Source organism: Martes martes (genome assembly GCF_963455335.1).
Source record: "Martes martes genome assembly, chromosome: 17".
In the NCBI taxonomy this organism is placed as follows: domain Eukaryota; kingdom Metazoa; phylum Chordata; class Mammalia; order Carnivora; family Mustelidae; genus Martes; species Martes martes.
This window is the reverse complement of record NC_137905.1, coordinates 46243618-46265092: the sequence shown is the minus strand read 5'-3', so window position 1 is coordinate 46265092 and position 21475 is coordinate 46243618. Positions and strand designations below refer to the sequence as shown.

At 52.6% G+C, this 21475-nt stretch overlaps 1 protein-coding gene across 3 annotated transcripts in view; it reads left to right on the top strand.

Moving 5' to 3' along the window:
• Nucleotides 1-21475, top strand: part of COQ8B (coenzyme Q8B) — a 21941-nt gene extending 466 nt beyond the window's left edge. Inside the window, exons 2-17 of one of the 3 annotated variants that reach the window (XM_080827695.1) lie at nucleotides 41-125; nucleotides 1592-1718; nucleotides 3111-3215; nucleotides 3352-3471; nucleotides 3617-3683; nucleotides 5317-5394; nucleotides 8515-8637; nucleotides 8787-8872; nucleotides 10040-10180; nucleotides 10274-10355; nucleotides 11083-11176; nucleotides 13526-13667; nucleotides 13823-13930; nucleotides 16817-16882; nucleotides 20116-20202; nucleotides 20617-21475. In XM_080827695.1, the coding sequence (XP_080683821.1) occupies nucleotides 3114-3215; nucleotides 3352-3471; nucleotides 3617-3683; nucleotides 5317-5394; nucleotides 8515-8637; nucleotides 8787-8872; nucleotides 10040-10180; nucleotides 10274-10355; nucleotides 11083-11176; nucleotides 13526-13667; nucleotides 13823-13930; nucleotides 16817-16882; nucleotides 20116-20202; nucleotides 20617-20898 (1578 nt within the window). In that variant the 5' untranslated portion in view covers nucleotides 41-125; nucleotides 1592-1718; nucleotides 3111-3113 and the 3' untranslated portion in view covers nucleotides 20899-21475. Of the gene's footprint in view, nucleotides 1-40; nucleotides 126-1591; nucleotides 1719-2634; nucleotides 2695-3110; nucleotides 3216-3351; nucleotides 3472-3616; nucleotides 3684-5316; nucleotides 5395-8514; nucleotides 8638-8786; nucleotides 8873-10039; nucleotides 10181-10273; nucleotides 10356-11082; nucleotides 11177-13525; nucleotides 13668-13822; nucleotides 13931-16816; nucleotides 16883-20115; nucleotides 20203-20616 lie in introns of those variants that run through there. The other 2 variants (XM_080827696.1, XM_080827697.1) reach the window with 2 other exon arrangements.

The following is a 21475-nucleotide window of genomic DNA, read 5'->3' as shown; positions in this document are numbered from 1 at the left end:
CTGTAAAATGAGGATACATAATATGATTTTATTGTTTCAGAAAACGTGTGTTCGATGCCACAAGAACCAAGCATTTTTACCAACGGGGTATTGAGGCCCAGAGCCATGAAAGAATTTGTCTAAAGGTGAGGTTAGATGAGGGGCAAGCCAGGACCTTAACTCCGAAGCTAGGATGCCTGGCTTCAAATCTCGGCTTTAGCAGTCACTTCTGGGGTGCTCTTTCCCCGCAGATTTGTCTCCTCTGAGCCTCTGTTTGCTCATCTGCAAAAAGGGGATAGTGGGGGATAATTTCCTCACAGGAGAGTTATGGGAGTTTTATTAATTTACAACATTTACATTTGTTTACTTGCTTTGTGCCAGCTGCTGTACTTAATAGTTTATACCCCAACTCTTGTGGGATAGGGATCATCGTCATTCTCTTGCACGAACAGGAAAACAAGGCACAGAAAGACAAAGCAGTGAGTCCAAGATCATAAATCTAAGTTGTGTAGACTTGAACTCAGGCCCATAGTCCCTACAGGGTGATACAACTTGCTTTCGAGGCTGGGGGTGTGAGAGAAAAAGCCGGAAGTTCAGAGTATTTTCTCTAAATGGGATCATGTCCTCCTCTCCTCAGAGCCCTCCATGGTTCCCAGCCCACAGAGTAAAAGCCATAGTCTTCCCTGTGACTCACTAACCCCTAAGTGATCTGCCTCTAGTTACATTCCAGACCTCCTCTCTTCTTTCCCCTTCACTAACTACGCCCATCGGCCTCTTTGCTATTTCTCTGAGATATTTTCTACCACGGGGCCTTTGCACTGGTTGTTCTCTCTGCCTGGAATGTTTTTCCCTCTGATATTCCAATAGCTCCCTCCCTGTCTCTTATAGGTCTCTGTTCAAATGTTACCTCCTCAGTTATCTCCTCAGTGAGGTCTTCCCTGACCATTCAAAAATCTGTTTAAACTCAAAATCTCTCTACTCCTTGCCCCCCCTTTCCTGATTTATGTTTCTCTTTAACACATGTCACCTTATTAAATATAGCTGTTTATTAATTTTTTTTATTTTGGCCCTCATCAGAAGCCAGCACCAAGAGAGCAAATATTTTTGCCTGGATTATTCCTTGCTGTGTCCATTAGAAAAGTACTTGCTAAGTGCTTACTAGGAAATTTGGAAAGAATGACCTTTCCAAAAGAAATTTCTCTCATGTATAGAGCTCTTGTTCTGTACCAGGTCCTGTGAGAAGCTCGTTACAGACACTATTTCACTGCACTTCTTTCTCTCTAACACTGAGCAAGACGACACAGCCCCATTTTACAGACGGAACACCGAGGCTCAGAAATCTGCCAGCCTCTAGCCTTTGCTTGTAGCCTTTGATATGACCTCATAAAGGGGAAGCCTTGGCACTGGCCACAGTTCTATAGGGTTAATTATTGACGTAGGTGCTTTTTATATATTTTTGCTCCCAAGGGTTTGCTGTCACCCAGCTCCTGAGTCAGACCCTTACGTCTGGAGGGTGACAGGGGGTGTTTTGTCCTGAAATTGAGTCATGGGAGCCGGGGGGGGGGGCATTCGGCACAGACCCAGGGCTCTAAAGTGAGTCATCTCTTCACAGACCAGTGAGGAATCATACAGGAGCCCTCTAACAAGTCACACAGGCTGGGAAGAAGTCCAGAAAGAGTTGGGGATCTTCTCAGGTCACAGCACAGAGAGACAGGGAGGTCTGACTTCCAACAAAAAGGGTAAGACAGTTGGGGGTGGGGAAGGTTCGGTGAGGAAAGTGTCCCATCCCTCCTGTTACATCCTTCCTTCTCCCAGCAGTGGGAGAGATGCCCCAGCAAGCTGCTTCTATTCCAGACTGTAAGGAGGGGTGAGTCAGCCTATTGTGAGGGGAGCAGGCTTTAGGCCCGCCTGCCCTACCCCCGCCCCCCAAACAGACACCCAGATAGGCTGGGAGCTGGTTTTCTGGGATGCCAGGGCTCCTGACTCAGCACTGGGAATCTTGGCTGAGTGTGTTCTGGGAAATGTCAGGCCTACAGGAAACAGAGGGCTCCCACTTACACCATCCTGCAGGTGGGCGGGGAGCGGAGAGAGAGCAGGGTGTATGAGAGAACGGGGGCCCAGTGTGCAAAGGGCTGAGTGTGAGGAGGTGTATGAGAGGGGGGCAGTTGGCAAGCAAGGCATGGGGGTTTATATGCGTGAGGGAAGAAGATGGGTGCCAGCATGTGGGTGTTTGAAGCAGAGCATTGGTGTGCAAAGTGGAGGGGCTCCCGGAGCAAGGGAAATGTTTGCTGGGAAGATGTGTGTTCAAAGGAAAGACGTCCAGTCTGTTGGGGATAAAAATAAGAAAGTAGGTTGGCAAGATGTTCGTGCAGAGAAGAGATGCGGAGTTCATAAGTGATGTTTGCAAAAACGACGGTGTGGGGGGAAAAGAAAGGTCTGCCACGCACAAGGCACTCTGAAGTGCGGGGAAAGGCAGAAAACGGCACGCACGTGCGCGGCTCCCTGGGTGCCCCAACAATCCCAGCGGGCCCCAACGCCCACCTTTAGGCCACGCCCCTAGTCCCGCCCCTGACGCACAGCGGGGCAAGCTACGCGCCAGTCCAGTGAGGTGCTACTCCGCCACTGGCTAGCTAACCGGAGGGGGCGGGTGTGCGGAGACTCCCGGAAGCGCGAGAGGCTCCCGCTGGTAGCGGACCCGGATCCTGGGAACAGTGGGTGCTTAGCAACGGGGGGAGGTGCCCAGTAATGGGCGGCTGGGGTGGGGGGGTAGGAATTGTGGGTGCCTAGCAACAAAAAGGAAGGCAGTGCCTAGCAACGAGGGGGGCTCAGAGGAGTGGAGAGGTAGCCCTGGAGAATCTGTGGGTGTCTAGCAACGGGGGAGGACCCTAGCAACGGCGGGGAGTGGGACAGGGCGAAAGTGGGTTTTGGGAGGTGCGCAGAAAGAGCTATGGGTTCCTAGCAACCAGAGAGGGAACCAGGAGAAACTGGAGGAACTATTAAACAGGAAAGGAAGTCTTTAGTGGGTGGGAATCTTAGGGTGGACACAGAGGAATGTGAGGGCTTAGCAAAGACGAGGGCAAAGCAGGGAGGTCAGTGCCCCTACCCGAGTAATCCCTCCCCTTCTCCCCCAGGCGATGTGGCTGGAGGTGGGGGGCTTACTGCGGGGGACCTGTGGACAGCTGGGACGGACTGTCAGTTTGCCTTGTGGGGCCCTGGGGCCTGGGCCCCACTGGTGGGTAAGATCCTGGAGAGATGTCTCCAAGGGGGGGAGGCTGGGGGAGGTTTTAGGGTGTAAAATGACAGGGAGGGGTCCAAAAGGGCCACGCAGATCCCATGTCCTCCACTCCTTACCAATATCCACTTGTCTTGCAGGGGCCATGTGGGGGTTCTCGGCCCCAAATGTTTCATAAGGATGGGCCTGGCAGAGGCCTGGGTGAGGAGGACATTCGCAGGATACGGGAGGCCCGGATCAGGAAGACACCCCGGCCCCAGGTATCATTGTCTCCCACCCATTCAGCAGCACCCCTTGAAGGCAGCTGGCCTCCCAAGCTTGGGGAAGGGTATGGTGGCAGGTTGGTTGGACGCCCTGGGTGCTTTGCTCACCTTCCCACCCTCAGACCTTCTCCCCATTTCCCAGCTGAGCGACCGCTCTCGAGAACGCAAGGTGCCTGCTTCCCGCATCAGCCGCTTGGCCAACTTTGGGGGTAGGTGTGACTGTGGGAGATTGTAACCTAGATCACAGGAGGCCACGTTTACAGAACGAAGCGAGGGGGAGAGGGTGAATCAGAGACAGGGAGAGGAGTGAGAGATGGAAAGAGAACGAAGGCAAAGGCCTGCAAAGCCAAGAGAAAGAGAGAGGAAGGTAACATTTATTGGGCACGTGGAATGTGCAAGGCCTCATGTACACTCGATCTGTCTGTCCTGAATTTGATGCGTGTTAATTTCCACCGTACAGATGAGGAAACGGAGGCATAGGAAAGCGGAGTGACTTGACCCCAGGTTATGCAGCAGGACTTTTCAAACTTCAGGTCCCAGTCTGCATGAAATAATTCAGGGGGTTGCAACCAGCATTAAAAAAACAATAGAATGGGGCGCCTGGGTGGCTCAGGGGGTTAAGCATCTGACTTTGGCTCAGGTCATGATCCCAGGGTCCTCGGATGAAGCCCCAGGCTAGGCTGGGAGTCTGCTTCTCCGTCTTCCTCTACCCCTCCGCCTGCTTGTGCTCTGTCTCTCTCAAAGAAATAAATAAAATCTTAAAAAAAAAAAAAAAGAACGGAAAACATGGGTACACATCTAGAATAAAGGAAGTTCTTATTTCATGAAATACATGTATATATACTGTTATAATGCATATGTCTTCTTTAGTGTGGATCATGGTTCAAATTTTAAAGATACTGATTCATAGTATAAAGAGAGAGTTAAATGCAGTGGACAGAGCTTTGATATCAGGCTGCCCAGGGTTCCAGGGGTGATTCTGCTGCACTCTTGCTTTGTGACTCTGGACAAGTTACTTAACTTCTCTGAGCCTCAGTTTCCTTTTCGCTTCTGTAAGGATAAAATGAGTTTATGCGTCTAAGGCACCAGGGATGGTTCCCAGTGTGTAGCAAGCACCCAAAAATGCCGCTATGATGATTTGCAGAGATGGTGACAGTGAAAGAGGCAGAGACTCAAGATGTCTTTAGCGACAAAGAGACAGAGGAGGCAGAGGAAATCAAAGCCAGAGAGATAACGTCAAAAGAACAGAGAGAGGAGGGCTGAACTGATATGCCAGGTGGAGGGAGGCAGAGAGACGAGAAAACCCAACTTAGGCAAGGAGAGGTGAGCATGAAGAAAAGTGTGAACAGAGAAATGGAAGTCATAGGAAGACAGAGACCCAAGGAGATAATTTCGGGGCTTTCTTACCCTTAGCTGCATGCTAGAATCACCCAGGATGCTTTAAAAAGTTTGTGTGTATATATATATATATATATATATATATATATATATATATATATATATGAATTCTAAGGCTCATTTCAGACCATAGAACCTCAGTCTCCTATTTACGTGGGTGGGCCTTGTAGCTCCTCACATGACTCAGATGTGCAGCCAGGGGTGAGAACCACTGACCCAGGAGACAGACGTGGACAGAGTGATGGAGACAGAGGTAGCTACACCTCGAAGGGAACCCCAGGCAGGGAGAGAGTAAGTAAGAGACTGAGTTGGGGACAGAGAGAACCAGAGATTTGCCAGCAAAGAGCTGGGAGACAGGTTGCTTAGGGAGAGGCTGAGAGCAGTCGGGGGTCAGGTGACAAGGCCCGGGGGCAGGCAGGCACCCAGACTCTTCTCACTCCCCAGGACTGGCTGTGGGCTTGGGGCTGGGAGCACTGGCGGAGGTGGCCAAGAAGTCTCTGCTGGGAGGACGTCTACCATCAGGTGAGTGAGTGAGCCACACTGCTTGGGTTCAGATCCTGGCTTTGCTATGTGACCTGGGCTGAGTGGCTTCACCTCTCCAAGCCCAGTTTTCTCATCTGGAAAATGGATGATCATGTACCCCCGTCTCAGGGTCATCATGAAGCTGCCGTCAGGGTCATGAGGAGCAGAAGCCTATCGTGTGAGAAAAAGAATTGGGAGTCGAGTTCCTAAAACTCAGAGCAGGAGAGGAAAGCTGAGAATAGGAGTGTCAGGGGGTGAGCAGTGTCTGTGGACAACAGAAACAGAAAGACATGTGTGGAGATTAGCACTGGTGGCTAAGATTTCCCAACAAGCCCACGTCCGGAAGCAAAAATGGGGCTGGATGTTTCGAATGAAAAAGAGGCTAGGGCCATAAGAACTGACAAATGGAATGTGTTACCCGTGATTGAATGGCAGCCTGAGAAAAAATGACTATCAAAGACTTTTGGGGACAACCAGAAACATCTGAATTTGGACTGAAGAGCAGATAGGAGAGAATCCATGTTCATTTTCATAGGCACAGTGATGGCACTGTGATTAAGTAGGGGAATATCCTTATTTTTAGCGCAGGTTGTATGCAACTGCATGTAAGTGGGCCCGTGAAAAATAAGGGCGAGTGTTTGGGCACATACACAAGGATAAAGTATGCAGGTGAGGCTGAAGGTGAACAGTTTGAATCAGGAAAAAAAAAAAAAGTTTGAATTGGATACGCAGGTGTCCGTGATACCGGGCGTGTGACTTTTCTGTTCATTTGGATTTTTTTTCTCCCCCAAATAAAAAGGTGGGTGGAAGTGGAGGATTAGGCTTGAGGTGAGCCCAAACTGAGTCTGCCCCCTGCTCTGCCACTTCTGTGCTGTGTGACCCAGGGCCAGGCTCTGTACCTCTCTGAATGTCTTGCTTCCTCACCTTGAAAACTGAGGCATTGATAGTTCTTACTTTTGGGCTCCTTGTGGGGATTCAGCCAGAGAAGCCACAGAGACACTTGGACTTCTGCTTTGCACAGAGTGAGCCCTAGCTAGATAAAGAGCTCAATAATTTTTTTGTCAAATAAATAAAAGCTTAATAAATGCTTTATTGAATAATCCTATAATCTGCATGTAGAGGGACGCCTGGGTGGCTCAGTTGGTTAAGCCGTTGCCTTTGGCTCAGGTCATGATCCCAGGGTCCTGGGATCGAGTCCCGCATCGGGCTCCTTGCTCGTCAGGGAACCTGCTTCTCTTGCTGCCTCTGCCTGCCTCTGGGCCTGCTTGTGTGTACTCTCTTCTCTCTCTCTCTGGCAAATAAATAAAATCTTTAAAAAAAAAAAATCTGCATGTAGAGCCAGGCACATCTCCTAAGCATATAGCTCGGTTCATTTTCACCAAGTGGATACATCTGTGTGCCCAGATCAGGAAACCTTGAGACAGCAGTTCGCAAACTTGGCCATCTCAGGATCCCTGCACAGCCTTGCAACGTAGAAATAGATGAACAAAATATCTTATAGTTACACAGTGGGATACTGTTCAGCTAGAAAAGGGAATGAATCGGGGCGCCTGGGTGGCTCAGTGGGTTAAAGCCTCTGCCTTCAGCTCGGGTGTCATGATCCCAGGGTCCTGGGATCGAGCGCCACATCAGGCTCTCTGCTCAGCAGGGAGCTTGCTTCCTCCTCTCTCTCTGCCTGCCTCTCTGCCTACTTGTGATCTCTGTCTGTCATATAATTAAGTAAAAATCTTAAAAAAAAAAAAAAAAAGAGAAAGAAAGAAAAGGGAATGAATTGCTGATCCCTGCTACAATGTGGATGAATCTCGAAAACTATCCTAAGTGAAAGAAGCCAAACACAACGGGACACATACCGTATGATTCCATTCATAGGAAATGTCCAGAACAAGTATATCCATAGAGTGTTCAGATTAATGGTTCCCGGGGATGCCAGAGCAGGTGGTTCGGAGAAATGGGGCGGGGGGTGACTGGTAATAGCTATGGGGTTTCTTTTGGGGCTAGAAAATGTTCCAGAATTGCTTGTGGTGATAGTTGTACAACTCTGAATGTCCTAGAAGCCATTGAACTGTATGCCTTCAATGGGTGAGTTACACGGTTTGTGAATTACATGGCAATAAAAAATAGAATGAGGACCCCAAAGAACCTGGTTGTAGTTTATACTTTGGGGTTATATTTATGAATATTTAGCGCATTCGAGGTTAAAACAATTTTTTTCTGTTTTATTTTAAATTCTAATTAGTTAACATATAGTGTAATATTAGTTTCAGGAGAAAAGGTATTTTTAGAACGCAAGAATACACACACACGTGCATTCCATCAGCCATCAGAGCAATGGCATCATCCCAGATCATGGAGTTTCTGGAAAACTCCACTGAGCATTTATGGGAGAATGAGAGTAAAAACAGGCAAATAACATTCATATGATTGTGAAAATAGTTTTGATCTCACAGAGCCTCCTGAGGGGTCTCAGGGACCCTCAGGGTTGCTGGAACCACACTTTGAGAATCACTGCCTCCCCCAGAAGCTCCTATCTGCCCTGTCTTGGCTACTCATCCCCACCAAGGGAAACCACTCTCTGGACTTCTGACCCCCAACCCAAGATTAATTTTGACTGGTTTTCCTCTTTATACCAGTGTAATCAGAAAGCATGTCCTCATACCTGTCTGGCTGCGTTTGCTCAACATTCTGTCGGAGGGATGCCTCCGTATTGCTGTGGTTAGAGGGAGGTGGTTTATTCAGTGCTGTAGGAGACACTCTGTGACTCTCCCAGCATGCCTTTGTTCATTCTGTTGACAGTCATCGGGTTATTTCCAGCTGGGGACCATTATGAATAGTGCTGCTGTGAACCATCTTGAGATAACTGTCAGTGGACATACATCTGCCTTTTCCTGGGTACATACCTAGGAGAGAAATGACGTTGGCCATAGGCATGTGCTGTACTGGAAACTTCCCAAAGGATTTGAGCCACGACACTCATCAGCATTATGAGTGTTTAGGCTGCCCCACATCCTTGTCAACACTTGGTATTGTCGGTTTCATTTTAGCCATCCTGGGGGTTATGCAGTGATGCTATAATGACTTTTTCTGTGGGCGTAATACCAGTGATTATTCTCTCCACCCCAGAGAGCAGCTCCCGGCCAGGCTCCAGCCCTTTCCTGTCAGAGGCCAATGCCGAGCGGATTGTGCAGACCTTGTGTACAGTGCGGGGGGCTGCCCTCAAGGTTGGCCAAATGCTCAGCATCCAGGGTACGCCATGACCCTCGACCCCTGACCCTTGACCTCACTCCTTCAGCACCCCCACCCACCTGCAAGTTCTGACTTCAGATTACCCCTCAGGGGCCCCTCCCCACCTCCTCCCTCACTGCTTCCCTCATTCCACCCCCCCATCTCCCCAGATAACAGCTTCATCAGTCCTCAGCTGCAGCGCATCTTCGAGCGCGTCCGCCAGAGCGCCGACTTCATGCCCCGCTGGCAGATGCTGGTGAGTGTCCCGTCAGGGAAGCCTGGTGAGGGAGGCGGGCTCCACCAGCCTGACCTCCCCCTGCCCTGGCCCCTGGCTTCCTTGCTGAAGCCTCAGTTTCCACAGCTGTAAAATGGGCATCGCTAAAGCACATATCTCAGAGAGTTGTTGATGATGACGTGAGAGAATGGCGTGGAGTGCTTCATGCAGTCCCAGGCAGGCTCAGGGATCCGTCACAGCTGCCGAAGAGGCAGGGGGTGCAATGGTTAGCAGCCCGGGCTTTGTGCGTTCAAATCCTGGCTCTGCTGGGTCCTGCCTGCATGATCTCAGACATGTGGCCTGACCTCTCTGTGCCTCAGTTACCTCATCTGTAACTGGCCATAGTGATAGGAACCCCTGCATTGTAGGGTTACATAAGTGAGTATTTGTAAAGCACTTTGAAAAGGCCCCTGACACACCACAAGTGACAAGCAAGTTCTGACTGTTATTAGTACTAGTTTTTTTTTTATTTTTTTAAGATTTTATTTATTTATTTGACAGAGAGACAGCGAGAGAGGGAACACAAGCAGGGGGAGCAGGAGAGGGAGAAGCAGGCTTCTCCCCGCCAAGCGGGGAGCCTGATGCGGGACTTGATCCCAGGACCCTGGGATCACGACCTGAGCCGAAGGCAGCCGCTTAACAACTGAGCCACCTGGGCACCCCTACTACTAGTTATTTAAAAAGATTTATTTACTTAAGAGAGAGCACACATGCGAGTGGGGCCAGTGGGGGGAGGGGCAGAGGAGAGACAAACTCAAGCGGACTCTGCACTGAGCGCAGAGCCTGATGCAGGGCTCGATCTCATAGCCTGAGATTGTGACTTGAGCCGAAATCGAGAGTAGATGCTTCACTGACTGAGCCACCCAGGCGCTCCAGTACTAGTTTTCTTAATTAAAAGCGATTGTGTCTGTAAATAGGTTGGCACAGCGCCCAGCCCCAAGTAAGTGCCCAAGACACGAACTGTTCTAGTAACTGGGTGAGGGTGCGGAATCCTGATCCAGCTGCCTGCCTGCCTTCTGATCTCTCTGCTCACTGGCCCTGTGACCCTGGGTCATGACTGCCCCTCCCAGAGCCACTGTGGACAGGTTCCGGCCCATAAATCTCCCTGTCCATAGCTGCAACGATGATTGTTTCAACCACTGTCCACAGAAAGTTCTCGAAGAAGAGCTTGGCAGGGACTGGCAGGCCAAGGTAGCCTCTTTAGAGGAGGTGCCCTTTGCTGCAGCCTCGATCGGGCAGGTGCACCAGGGCACACTGAAGGATGGGACGGAGGTGGCCGTGAAGATCCAGGTGAGTGGGGGAGAGGGGAGCGGCCGGGGTGGGAGAGGGCACCCTGGGGTCCCAGAGGCGTGACTCCTGCCCTCTGTCCCTCCCTGCTCACAGTACCCAGGTGTGGCCCAGAGTATCCAGAGTGATGTCCAGAACCTGCTGGCGGTGCTCAAGATGAGTGTGGCCCTGCCCGAGGGTGAGGGGCCACTCCACCCCTGACTGGGGGGGGTGGGCCCCCTGCAGGGAGGAAGTGGGGCTGGATGGGGGGAGAGAGGCCAGCTGGGGGCAGGGTGTGCCCTTAGGTGTGAGCGCGGGTGAATGTGCAAGTCCATGAGTGTGAGACAGAAAGAAGGGGCACCAAGGCAGGGAGAGCCCAGACAGTCTGAACGTATGAGAAAAAGACAAACATTCTGACAGACCCAGAGTCAGAAGCCCACACTGAAATTCAGAAACAGATACACAGGGCGCCCAGAGAGGGCCTGGAGGTCTGGAAAAGAGCCACAGAAGCAGAAAGGGCGTGTAAGCGGGACCTTGTGTGTGTGCGTTGGGGAGGAAGGGGGCCTCCATGGAAGTAAGATTTTGAGGCCTTGAGAACAGTGTGAGAAACGATGAAAAAGAGACAGGGTCAGTGGCATGTGGGACTGTGAAAGAGATGCCTGGGGCCTGGCACGCGTGCCCGAGAAAGAGACCCCAGGGCGGAGGCTGCAGGAGAGGCCGCAGCTGTGTGAGGGACGCAGAGCAGAGGTGAGTGTGGGCAGATGATGTGGTAAAAGGCATGGGGCAGAAGGTGTGAGGGACTGTGACAGACCGTTGAGAGACATGACTGGCAAGAGAAGACATCCCTGAGTGGAAAGCCCGGGGGGGAGGTTGTCGTGAAGGGGACAGGCTGTGGCCTTCCCTGCCCGACATGGCTGTCCCCTCAGGCCTGTTCGCTGAGCAGAGCCTGCGGGCCTTGCAGCAGGAGCTGGCTTGGGAGTGTGACTACCATCGTGAGGCGGCTTGTGCCCAGAGCTTCAGGTGAGCTGAGCCCCCTGCGGGCCGCCCAGGACCCCTGGCTCCCCTCCCGGGATGGGTGGGCAGTGGATCCTTCCACAGCCACTGGCAGCTGGAGGCCTGGGGTAGAGCCAGCAAACTCCTGTGTCTCTTCATTTGCTCATCCCTCCTCCCTCCACTCACTTCTGACTTGATTTGTCCCCTGTGTCCTCTGTGAGCTTGGGCACGTCACTTCCTCTCTCTTGTCAGTTTTCTCATCTGTCAAATGGGATGCACAACCACTATAGTCTGGTGGGGGTGATGGATTTGTCAGCAGGCATGAGATACCCTCACACCAATGGACGGACAAAGCATTAACAGTCCGACTGTGTCACCGGTGGGAGAGAACGGGGCTCCAGGTCATCTCTTATCTGCTGTGGGAAGGAGGAGGCTTTGCAGTCAGCATTTTGGAGAACAGTCTGGCCTCATCAAGGCCCAGCATCCACATGCAACCCTGTAAACACCCTCCTTGCTAAAGAGATGTTGTAGGGGCACTTAGGCTGGGGTACACCATCAGCCTTTTCCAGAACGCTCTGAACAGCAGCCGCCCCAAACTAGACACAACTCAAATCTAATGAATTCGGCAAGGTAGATAATAAATGACGGTCCGCTCACCAGCGAGAGAAGGGACAGCGGAGGGCGGTGGTTCCGGGCATGGGCCCTGGACCCAGAAGTGGGATCCAGTCCCAGGTCTGCCCTTAACTGGCTGGGTGGCCTGAATCCACACCCTCAGGAGAGCAGCATCCTCATAGGAGAGTGGGGGGGGGGGGGGGAAGGGGATTGTGTTAATTAAATGCTTGGCTCAGGGCCTGGCCCAGGATGAGCAGTTTGAACATCAGAGATTTTACAAACAAGGATAAAAATACAAGACCCGCACTGGGACCCTGAAGAAAAGAGGATGAAGTGGGCTGGGCCAGGGCAGTCCTGTCGGGGATCTGGTAGGCCCATTCTCTCCAGGATTTCCCAGTGCCCTTAGAATAAAACCTGGATCATTCCCCTGGGCCTCCCCACCCCCCTGCCCCCAGCCCCAGCCATCCCACAGGTCTCAGCCATGGATCTTGCTCATACTCTTTGCCTCCCAAATCTTACACTGACACACTGAACTCAGTCTGTTACTGGTCTGTGTGTGTTTTTGTTAGAGTGCGGTCTCTGGTGTCAGGAGGGCAGGCCCAGAACTCACTCACGGCTCTGTCACCCCGCATTGTCCCATGCAGGGACAGACACCAAGAAGGAGTCAGTATTTTTTTTTTTTTAATTTATTTGACAGAGAGATCACAAGTAGGCAGAGAGGCAGGCAGAGAAAGAGGAGGAGGCAGGCTCCTTGCTGAGCAGAGAGCCCGATGCAGGGCTCGATCCCAGGACCCTGGGATCATGACCTGAGCCGAAGGCAGATGCTTAACCCACTGAGCCACCCAGGCGCCCTAGTATATTTCTTTTTTTAAGATTTTATTTATTTATTTATCAGAGAGAGAGAGAGAGAGAGAGAGCGCGTGTGCGCACACACAGGCAGAGGGAGCAGCAGGCAGAGGGAGAAGCAGGCTCCCCGCCGAGCAGGGAGCCTGGTGCGGGACCTGATCTTGGGACCCTGGGATCATGACCTGAGTCGAAGGCAGACGCTTAGCCAACTGAGGCACCCAGGTGTCCCAAGAAGGAGTCAGTATTAACCAGTATTCAGAGTAATGCCTCCAAGGAGTAGCCAATGAATATTACTATGGACTTGGAGATCGGTATATCAGCAACTCTTTTTTGGGTTGGATAATTAGTAAGTTGATGAAAAAGTAATGTTCAGGGGCGCCTGGGTGGCTCAGTGGGTTAAGGCTTCTGCCTTTGGCTCAGGTCGTGATCCCAGGGTCCTGGGATCGAGCCCCGCATCGGGATCTCTGCTTAGCAGGGAGCCTGCTTCCTCCTTTCTCTCTGTCTCTCTGCCTGTCTCTCTGCCTACCTGTGATCTCTGTCAAATAAATAAATAAAATAAAATAAAAAAGTTATGTTCATCAAGCTTAATACATTGAGCTCTATACTGAGGCAACCAGAAGTCATAGAAGTGTTCCCAGTAGGGAAATGGTAACTGGGGCTCCGGCAGCAGCCAGCTTAGGGGTAGGCGCAGAGTAGCACTACGGAGACTTCCGATGAATGAGTGAATGAATGAAGTGTCTGAATGAATGTCAGTCTGGCCAGCTATTGGCCATCACTCAGGCTAGAAAGGTGCGAGGAGGGAAGGCAAGACAGAGACTGTTCTGGGAGCACTTCTCAGAGGAAGAGGAGGAGGCCTCAAGGTGGGCCACAGGGGCCAGGAGCATGAAGTCCTGTCCCTTCCCCTCCGTTCTGCCCCAGGCAGTTGTTGGCAGATGATCCCTTCTTCCGGGTACCAGCTGTGATTAAGGAGCTGTGCACAACGCGAGTGCTGGGCATGGAGCTGGCCGGAGGGGTGCCCCTGGACCAGTGCCAGAGCTTGAGCCAGGACATCCGGAACCAGGTACAGGGGCTCGAGGGACAGTAGGGAGGGCGCTGCCCCTGGGCAGGGCTGGTAGGGCTGGCCGGGCTGGCCAGGCCCACAGTCCACTTCCAGGCCAGAGAGAGCTCTAGAGGGCCCGATGGGTCTGACGTGTCTGTTACTCCTCCCCACTGCAGATCTGCTTCCAGCTCCTGAGGCTGTGTCTGCGGGAGCTGTTCGAGTTCCGATTCATGCAGACAGACCCCAACTGGGCCAACTTCCTCTATGATGCCTCCAGCCACCAGGTGGGTTCCCTACGATGTGGCTCACGGTACATTCGCTGCTTTAAGAGACAGTTTCCTGTATTTCCGTAGCTCAGCCCAACAGTAGTTATGACCCACATGACAGGCTGGAGTGGCCGTCTTCCACATGGTGACTCAGGGACCCAGGCTCCTTCCCTTCTGTGATGGCACCATCCCCTAGGCCTTGAAATGTTCTCCTTCCAGTGAAGGGGGAAAGAGAGGTTAAGAGGACAGCGCCCTGCCTAATTGCTTTTGCCAGAAGTGACACATTGTCTCCCCCTGCCGCCTCCTCCCGTACCATTCCGTTGGTAAGAACTGGTCACACGGCCTGGCTAGGTGCAAGGGACGCTGGGAAATGGAATCTCCGCTAGGCAATGGTTCCCTAGCGGCAACAGCTTTAGGAAGGCAGTTAGTCATCGCTACCACACCCGTCATTCATTTAACACACCAAGCATCTACTGCCTCTTGACAGTGATGCCAAGACATCTCTGATCCTCACCTTCTCAGAGTTCCCAGTCCCGTGGAGGGACCCGTGACCAGACAGTGATGACCGAGTAGTTAGTACCAGGATGGGGAAGCGCAGGTCGGAGTGGTCAGTGACAGGGGAGGCACAGGGGGCTGTGGGGAGCCAGGGAAATGGCTGACCCGGCACAGGGCAGGTGAGGTCAAGTAAGGCTTCTCGAAGGAAGTGCCGTTAGAGTTGAAAACAGGGGCACCTGGGTGGCTTAGTGGGTTGAGTCTCTGCCTTCAGCTCAGGTTGTGATCTTAGGGTCCTGGGATTGAGCCCCGCATCAGGCTCTGCTCAGCAGGGAGCCTGCTTCCCCCCTCCCTCTGCCTGCCTCTCTGCCTACTTGTGATCTCTGTCAAATAAATAAAGAAAATCTTTAAAAAAAAAAAAAAAAGCTGAAACCAGAAAGATGAGAAAGGGATGGCCACCTGAAGAAAAGAAAAGGGAAGAGTGTTCCCGGCAGAGGACACAGGGTAGCCAAAGGCCTGGGGTAAGAGTTTGGATTGAAAGACTCAGTGAGCATGACTGCCAGACGACTCTCTAAAGTGGTCTGTATGCATCCCATCCCCAGAGGGATCTTTCGAAAACACAAACCTGGCTGAACTGTCCCTTTCATAGCTCTGTGGCCACCTCAGGATCAAGTCTGAGCCCTTTGCTGAGTGTGATGTGGCCCCACTGAGTCCCCGGCCTCAGTCCCTTGCCACCCCCTCCCTGCCAAGTGCACAGATAGCCTGTGTCCCTGCGAGGCTCACACCACAAGGAAATATTTTTGTAACTTGGGATGAGAGGGGCGGTGATATGAATCCTGACATCAATTTATTGGGTCTCAACAAGATCTTTTGTTTTAAAACCATAGAATAGAAGATACTAGTGTGTCACAGATGGGAGGGATCCATATTATTTCGGGATGCTTTTGTTTGACCTTATATTTGGGTGTGCCTGGGTACTGGTGCCCAAAAACAATGTGTATTTCTTTCTTTCTTTCTTTTTTTAAAAGATTTTATTTATTTAATTGACAGAGACAGTGAGAGAGGGAACACAAACAGGGGGCGTGCGAGAGGGAGAAGCAGGCTTCTGGCTGAGCAGGGAGCCCAATGTGGGACTCGATCCCAGGACCCTGGAATCATGACTTGAGCCAAAGGCAGACGCTTTATGACTAAGCCACCCAGGCACCCCTACAAAGTGTATTTCTTGCTGTGGGTTGTGATCAATAGTGTGAACTCCACTGCCCTAGAGAAACTCTTACACCTGCACCCATTTGGCACTGTTTCTAATAGCAGAACCCAGAAACAACCACAATGTCCACTGGTCAGATAAATATACTTTGATATGTTTACACGATGAAGTCCTTACACAGCAAGGGAAAAAATGAATGAGCCAGGGCTACACATAGCAACAGGGATAAGTTGCAAAACCAATTTGGGCACAAAGAATAAGCTACAGGGTAACTATCATAAATACTATTTATCTGAAGCTTTAAAACACACATAGCATGCCTCCTTTATTGTTCACAGGTGCACACATATGTAGAGAATGTAGAAATGCACACATGGGAATTTAGAAAATAATAGTTTAGTAATGATAATCTTGGGAAAGTGGTGACCCTGGAAGAGAGGACAGGGGAGGTCGGATCAGGCCAGGGTCCATGGGAGCCTCCACCTGGTTTGGTAATATTGAACATTTTTAAGTGGGCTGCTGGGATTTTTGGGTGTTCATTTTTTTTTTTTAAGATTTTATTTATTTATTTGACAGACAGAAATCACAAGTAGGCAGAGAGGCAGGCAGAGAGAGGAAGGGAAGCAGGCTCCCTGCTGAGCAGAGAGCCCGACGTGGGGCTCGATCCCAAGACCCTGGGATCATGACCCGAGCCAAAGGCAGAGGCTTTAACCCACTGAGCCACCCAGGCGCCCTGGGTGTTCATTTTTTTTCCCCCCACATATTTTATTATTCTTTTTAAAAAAGATTTTGTTTATTTATTTGACAGACAGAGAGATTACAAATAGGCAGAGAGGCAGGCAGAGGGGTTGGGGAAGCAGGCTCCCTGATGAGCAGAGAGCCCCAGATGTGGGGCTTGATCCCAGGCTTAACCTACTGAGCCACTCAGGCACCCCATATTTTATTATTCTTTAGATTTTTTTTTTCTATGCCTAAAACATATTATTATAAAGATAGGATCAACAATATAAAAGCCAGGTCCCTTCAGTTTCATATGGGGGTGGATAAGAAGTGTGGAGATGGGAGGCCAGGAATCCAGGGGGTCAGCAGGGCGGGAACTCTGATGAGGGGCACAGTGTGGGAATGGACCTGGGGCCCCCCACAACCTCAGCTGGTGGGGAGTCATGGTGGATTCCCAGCATCCCTCTCACCATCCCTTGTCCCAGGTGACCCTGTTGGACTTCGGTGCAAGCCGGGAATTTGGGACTGAATTCACAGACCATTACATTGAGGTGAGTCCCCCCAATTTTGAAGGGCCTCAAGCCCGATACTGAGGCGAGGCTGAGAAGGAGAAATACGGTATCTGGAATTAAGAAATCATATATAATAGTAATAGTAGTAACGAATAAATAAAAAGCCCTTAATATAATGTCAGGTACTGTTTGAGGTGCTGTCCATGTGGTAACTCATTTAAACCACAGAGTAACTGTATGGGGTCAGGGCCATTTTTAAGCCTTTTTTTTTAAAACCTTTATTTATTTATTTATTTATTTGACAGACAGAGGTCACAAGCAGGCAGAGAGGCAGGTGGGGGTCGGGTGGGGAAGCAGGCTCCCCGCTGAGCAGAGAGCCGGATGCGATGCGGGGCTCGATCCCAGGACCCTGAGATCATGACTTGAGCCGAAGGCAGCGGCTTAACCCACTGAGCCACTCAGGCACCCCCATTTTTAAGCATTTTTTTTAATGTATTTATTTTATGGCACCTGGGTGGTTCAGTGGGTTAAAGCCTCTGCCTTCGGCTCAGATCGTGATCTCAGGGTTCTGGGATCGAGCCCTGCATCGGGCTTTCTGCTCAGAGGGGAGCCTGCTTCCTTCTCTCTGCCTGCCTCTCTGCCTACTTGTGATCTCTGCCAAATAAATAAATAAAATCTTTAAAAAAATGTATTTATTAAAAAAAAATTATTTGAGAGAGAGAGCACACGCGGACAGGTGCACAAGTTGGGGTAGGGGCAGAGGGAGACGCAGACTCCCTGCTGAGCAGAGAGCCCAATGCAGGGCTCAATCCCAGGACCCTGAGATTATGACCTGAGCTGAAGGCAGAGGCTTAAACCGACTGAGCCGCCCAGGTACCTCGGGTTAGGACCGTTTTTAGTCCCGCTTTACAGATGAAGTTACTAGAGCTCAGGGAGGTGAAATCACTTGCCCTAGGTGACAGCAGACCTGGGATTCAGACTCCGGGAGCCTGGGCCCAGAGCCCGTGTTCCCAAACCCTGACTAGCCCCTGATGGCCACAGTGGCCATCCTGCCACCTCCCCACACCCCAGGCTGTCCTGGGCCTCCGGCCTCACACTCACATATCTCTCTGGCCGGCTGCTCCCTGAGGGGCAGCTCTCGCCTCAGGAACATCTGCTGCCTGTCCTTCCCACCCACCTAGCTAAGGCATCTCATTAATTTGTTGAGATGGACTAGTTGACGGGGGCCTGCTACTTGTTTACTCATCAGTTCCAGCATTCTCTGACACCCCCTTGTGCCCAGCCCTGTTCTGGGCAATGCCAACCCGGTGACTAACCCAGCCCGGTCTCCGCCTTCACGGAGCTCACAGCCCAGGACGGGAAGAGACAGTAAGAACCCAGAGCGGCCAGGGCTGGAATGGGGGAGCACAGGAGACGGTGGGAAGCCAGAGCGGGAGCCTGGGCCAGCCTAGGGGGTCAGGGAGAGCTTCCTGGAGGAAGAGGCATCAAGACTGGGACCTGAGTGGTGAGGAGACCAATCAGGAAGAGGCAAGGAGGGTCTCCCACACTGATAAACATACAAGGGCCAAGAGGAGAGAAGGGATATTCCCATTAGAGCAGCGCTTCTCAAACTTCAGTGGCCATGAGACACCTACCGGCCCCCCACGCCTGTTCAGTGCAGATCGTGCTCTGGAGTCTGGCCTAAGATGCTGCATTTCTAACACACTCCCAGCTGATGCCAAAGCAACTGGTACAGGGACCACACTTTTGAATAGTCAGTCCTCGAGGACCAAAAGGAAGTTCATTTCTGACCGGGCCAGCAGGTGCGGGCTGGAGCAGGAGCCAGCGACGAGGCTGGAGCCAAATCACTCTTGAGTCTGAAAAGCCATGCTGGGCACCTTGTGCTTTATCCAGGTGCTGGGGGGACTCCCAGAAGGGATTTGAGCAGGGGAGGGACAGAATTAGAAAACTTCCTGAGACTGGGGGGCTGGGAGCGCAGGGAAGGGAGGAGAGGACAAGGCCCAGGGCTCTGGCTTGGGGACTCAGGGATGGTGGGGCCATCCCTGACATAGGGACAGGAAAGAGGAGCTGGCAGTCCCTACCCCCAACCTGTGCACACACACGTGTGCACACACACATGCACACACACACACACAGGCTCTTGGGCCCTCTCTCCCCGCCACTTGAGGCACAAAGCCAAGGCCTTTCTCTCTGGGTGGGTGGGACATCTTGTGTGTCCCCCTAACCCCGCCCCCAGGCCTATTTGGCTCTCCTCCGGTCTCCCCAGCCTTTTCCAGTTTAAAAAAGCCCTGTCACATCAGTCCCCGAGGACCACAGGCCTGACAGATGGTCAGACAGGCTCGGGCAGGGGGAGCTGAGACAGACTGGAACTGTCAGAGTGAATCCTGTGTTCCCCTTCCTCCCGAGAAAGTGGTTAATGTTTTCCCTCCCGGCCTTGCTTTTCCGTGAAGTAGGGACCTTACCATCCATCTGCTGATAGCGGTGGCTCCTCACGGTCATGGCTCCTCACCGTCATGGCGAACCCTACACGCAGGCACAGCCCACCTCCTCCTGCCTCCCGACAGCCCCGCATGAGGACGATCCTCTCATCGTCCCAGCTCCACAGATGAGGAAGCCGAGGGCCAAGGCCAAACGCCTTGCCCCGAGTCTCTCAGCCAGCAAGTGGCAGAGCTGGGATGGACCCCCCGGCAGGCTGGCGCTCACTTCTGTCTGTCCGCGTCCTCAGCTCAGCTCCTGCTCTCCCCACACGCCCCCATGGCTGGCACTCCACGTGCTCCTTTGCCAAACAGGTTCACCAGGGGCCACCTGAATGCCAGGCCTCGTGCCACAAGTCTGGCATCTCTGGGGTGCAAAGCCCCGTGCAGGAGACAGACATCAATCAGGCCGTTACAGAGATGGCCCCGTGGCCACCTCAGATGGAGTTCTGGGTCATGGTCACATCCTTGTCCAGTTGAGTGTTTGGACCCACGAATAGCAGTTGACATTTATCTTCCTGCGGCTGTTTCACTGTGGTAGTTTCCAGGCAGGCTCTACATTCTAGGACAAGTGGGAAAATCCCCTGACCACCCCCCTTCCCCCCTTTCCATCCCCGCCGCCAGGCTCTGGAACAGGCCCAAGGGAGATACAGACAGGGGCAAGGTGAGGAGGGAGAGGCTTCTAGAGGAGAGGGCTAAGTAGACCAGAATGTAGGGAGGGCCAGGCCAGTTTTCCAGAGCCCTCCTTGAACCCCACTCCCTTGGCCTTTGACCTCTGCCAAACACCCATTTCCCCAGGTGGTGATGGCAGCAGCCAATGGAGACAGAGACCGGGTCCTGCAGAAATCCCGGGACCTCAGATTCCTCACAGGCTTTGAAACCAAGGTTGGAAACACTGGAGAGGGGTTGGGGGACTGCTTATCTCTACTGGGGGGCTCTGGGGAGGAGTGGGGGGAATGAAAGCTGCTTGGCTACTCAGAAACCGGAAGGAAATGGGGCCCATTTATTCTAGAGGGAGGGAGTGGGGGGCTGCTGGTGGGTACTGGGGGTGGGGAAGTGGAGCTGTTTGTTCTAGAGAGAGGGATGCTTGTCTACTGAGGCTCTGAGAGGAAGTAAAGGGCCACTCTGGGGAGGCCTAGGGGCTCCAGAAGGAGGGGAGGCTGCTTACCACTCATCAGGGAGTGGGGGGCTTGTGTTTACAGTTGAGAGTACGAGGGAAACCAGGGTGTTTGTCCCTTCTGGGTTGAGTGGAGGCCTGTCCCTCCACCTTGCGTGCCTCTTGCTCTCCCCCATGCACAGGCATTCTCGGAGGCCCACGTGGAGGCAGTGATGATCCTGGGGGAACCCTTCGCCACCCCCGGCCCCTATGACTTCGGGGCTGGTGACACTGCCCGCCGAGTGCAGGGCCTCATCCCTGTCCTGCTGCGGCACCGGCTGCGCCCACCGCCTGAGGAGACCTACGCCCTGCACCGCAAGCTGGCAGGGGCTTTCCTGGCCTGTGCCCGCCTCCGCGCCCACATCGCATGCCGGGATCTCTTCCAGGACACCTACCACCGCTACTGGGCCAGTCGCCAGGCGTAGCCGCTGCCTGCGGCCTCCTGACCAAAGGGGATGCCTGGTCAGACCCCTTAGACAGCCTCCATCCTCCATCCAGGGATTCTGGCCCCAAAGCAGGCCTTGGAGGGGAGGGTGGTGCTGTGATGCCTCCTTTCCATTCTCCTGCAGGTTGGGAGACCACCCCCTCCGGCTTCCCTGTCTTGCCTCACTCCCTTCCTGGGAGCTGGGGAACCCTTGGGCTAGGGAACTCCCAGCTTCACACCCCCATCTCCTGTTCTCTCCACTCCAAAGTGGGCATCCAGGAACTCTGCGCCAGGAATTAACTTATTTTTGTCCACATTTAAGAGCCTCAGGCCCCCTGCGCGCAGGCATGCAGATCCAGACTCCTGTAGATGGGGAGCCCCTCACCTCTGCCTCAGGTCTCCCACGGATCTGGCCAGTGAAGGTGGGAGGGGGTTAGTGGAGGCAGCCCTCACCTTTGCTGCCCTCACCCCTCCACCAGCTGCGATCTCCCCGGCTCCCTCATTTCTACATGCTGGGGAGGGGGTAGGGGCGGGTGTTTGAAACTTCGGACGGAATAAAAGCGGCTCCCCTTCCCGGC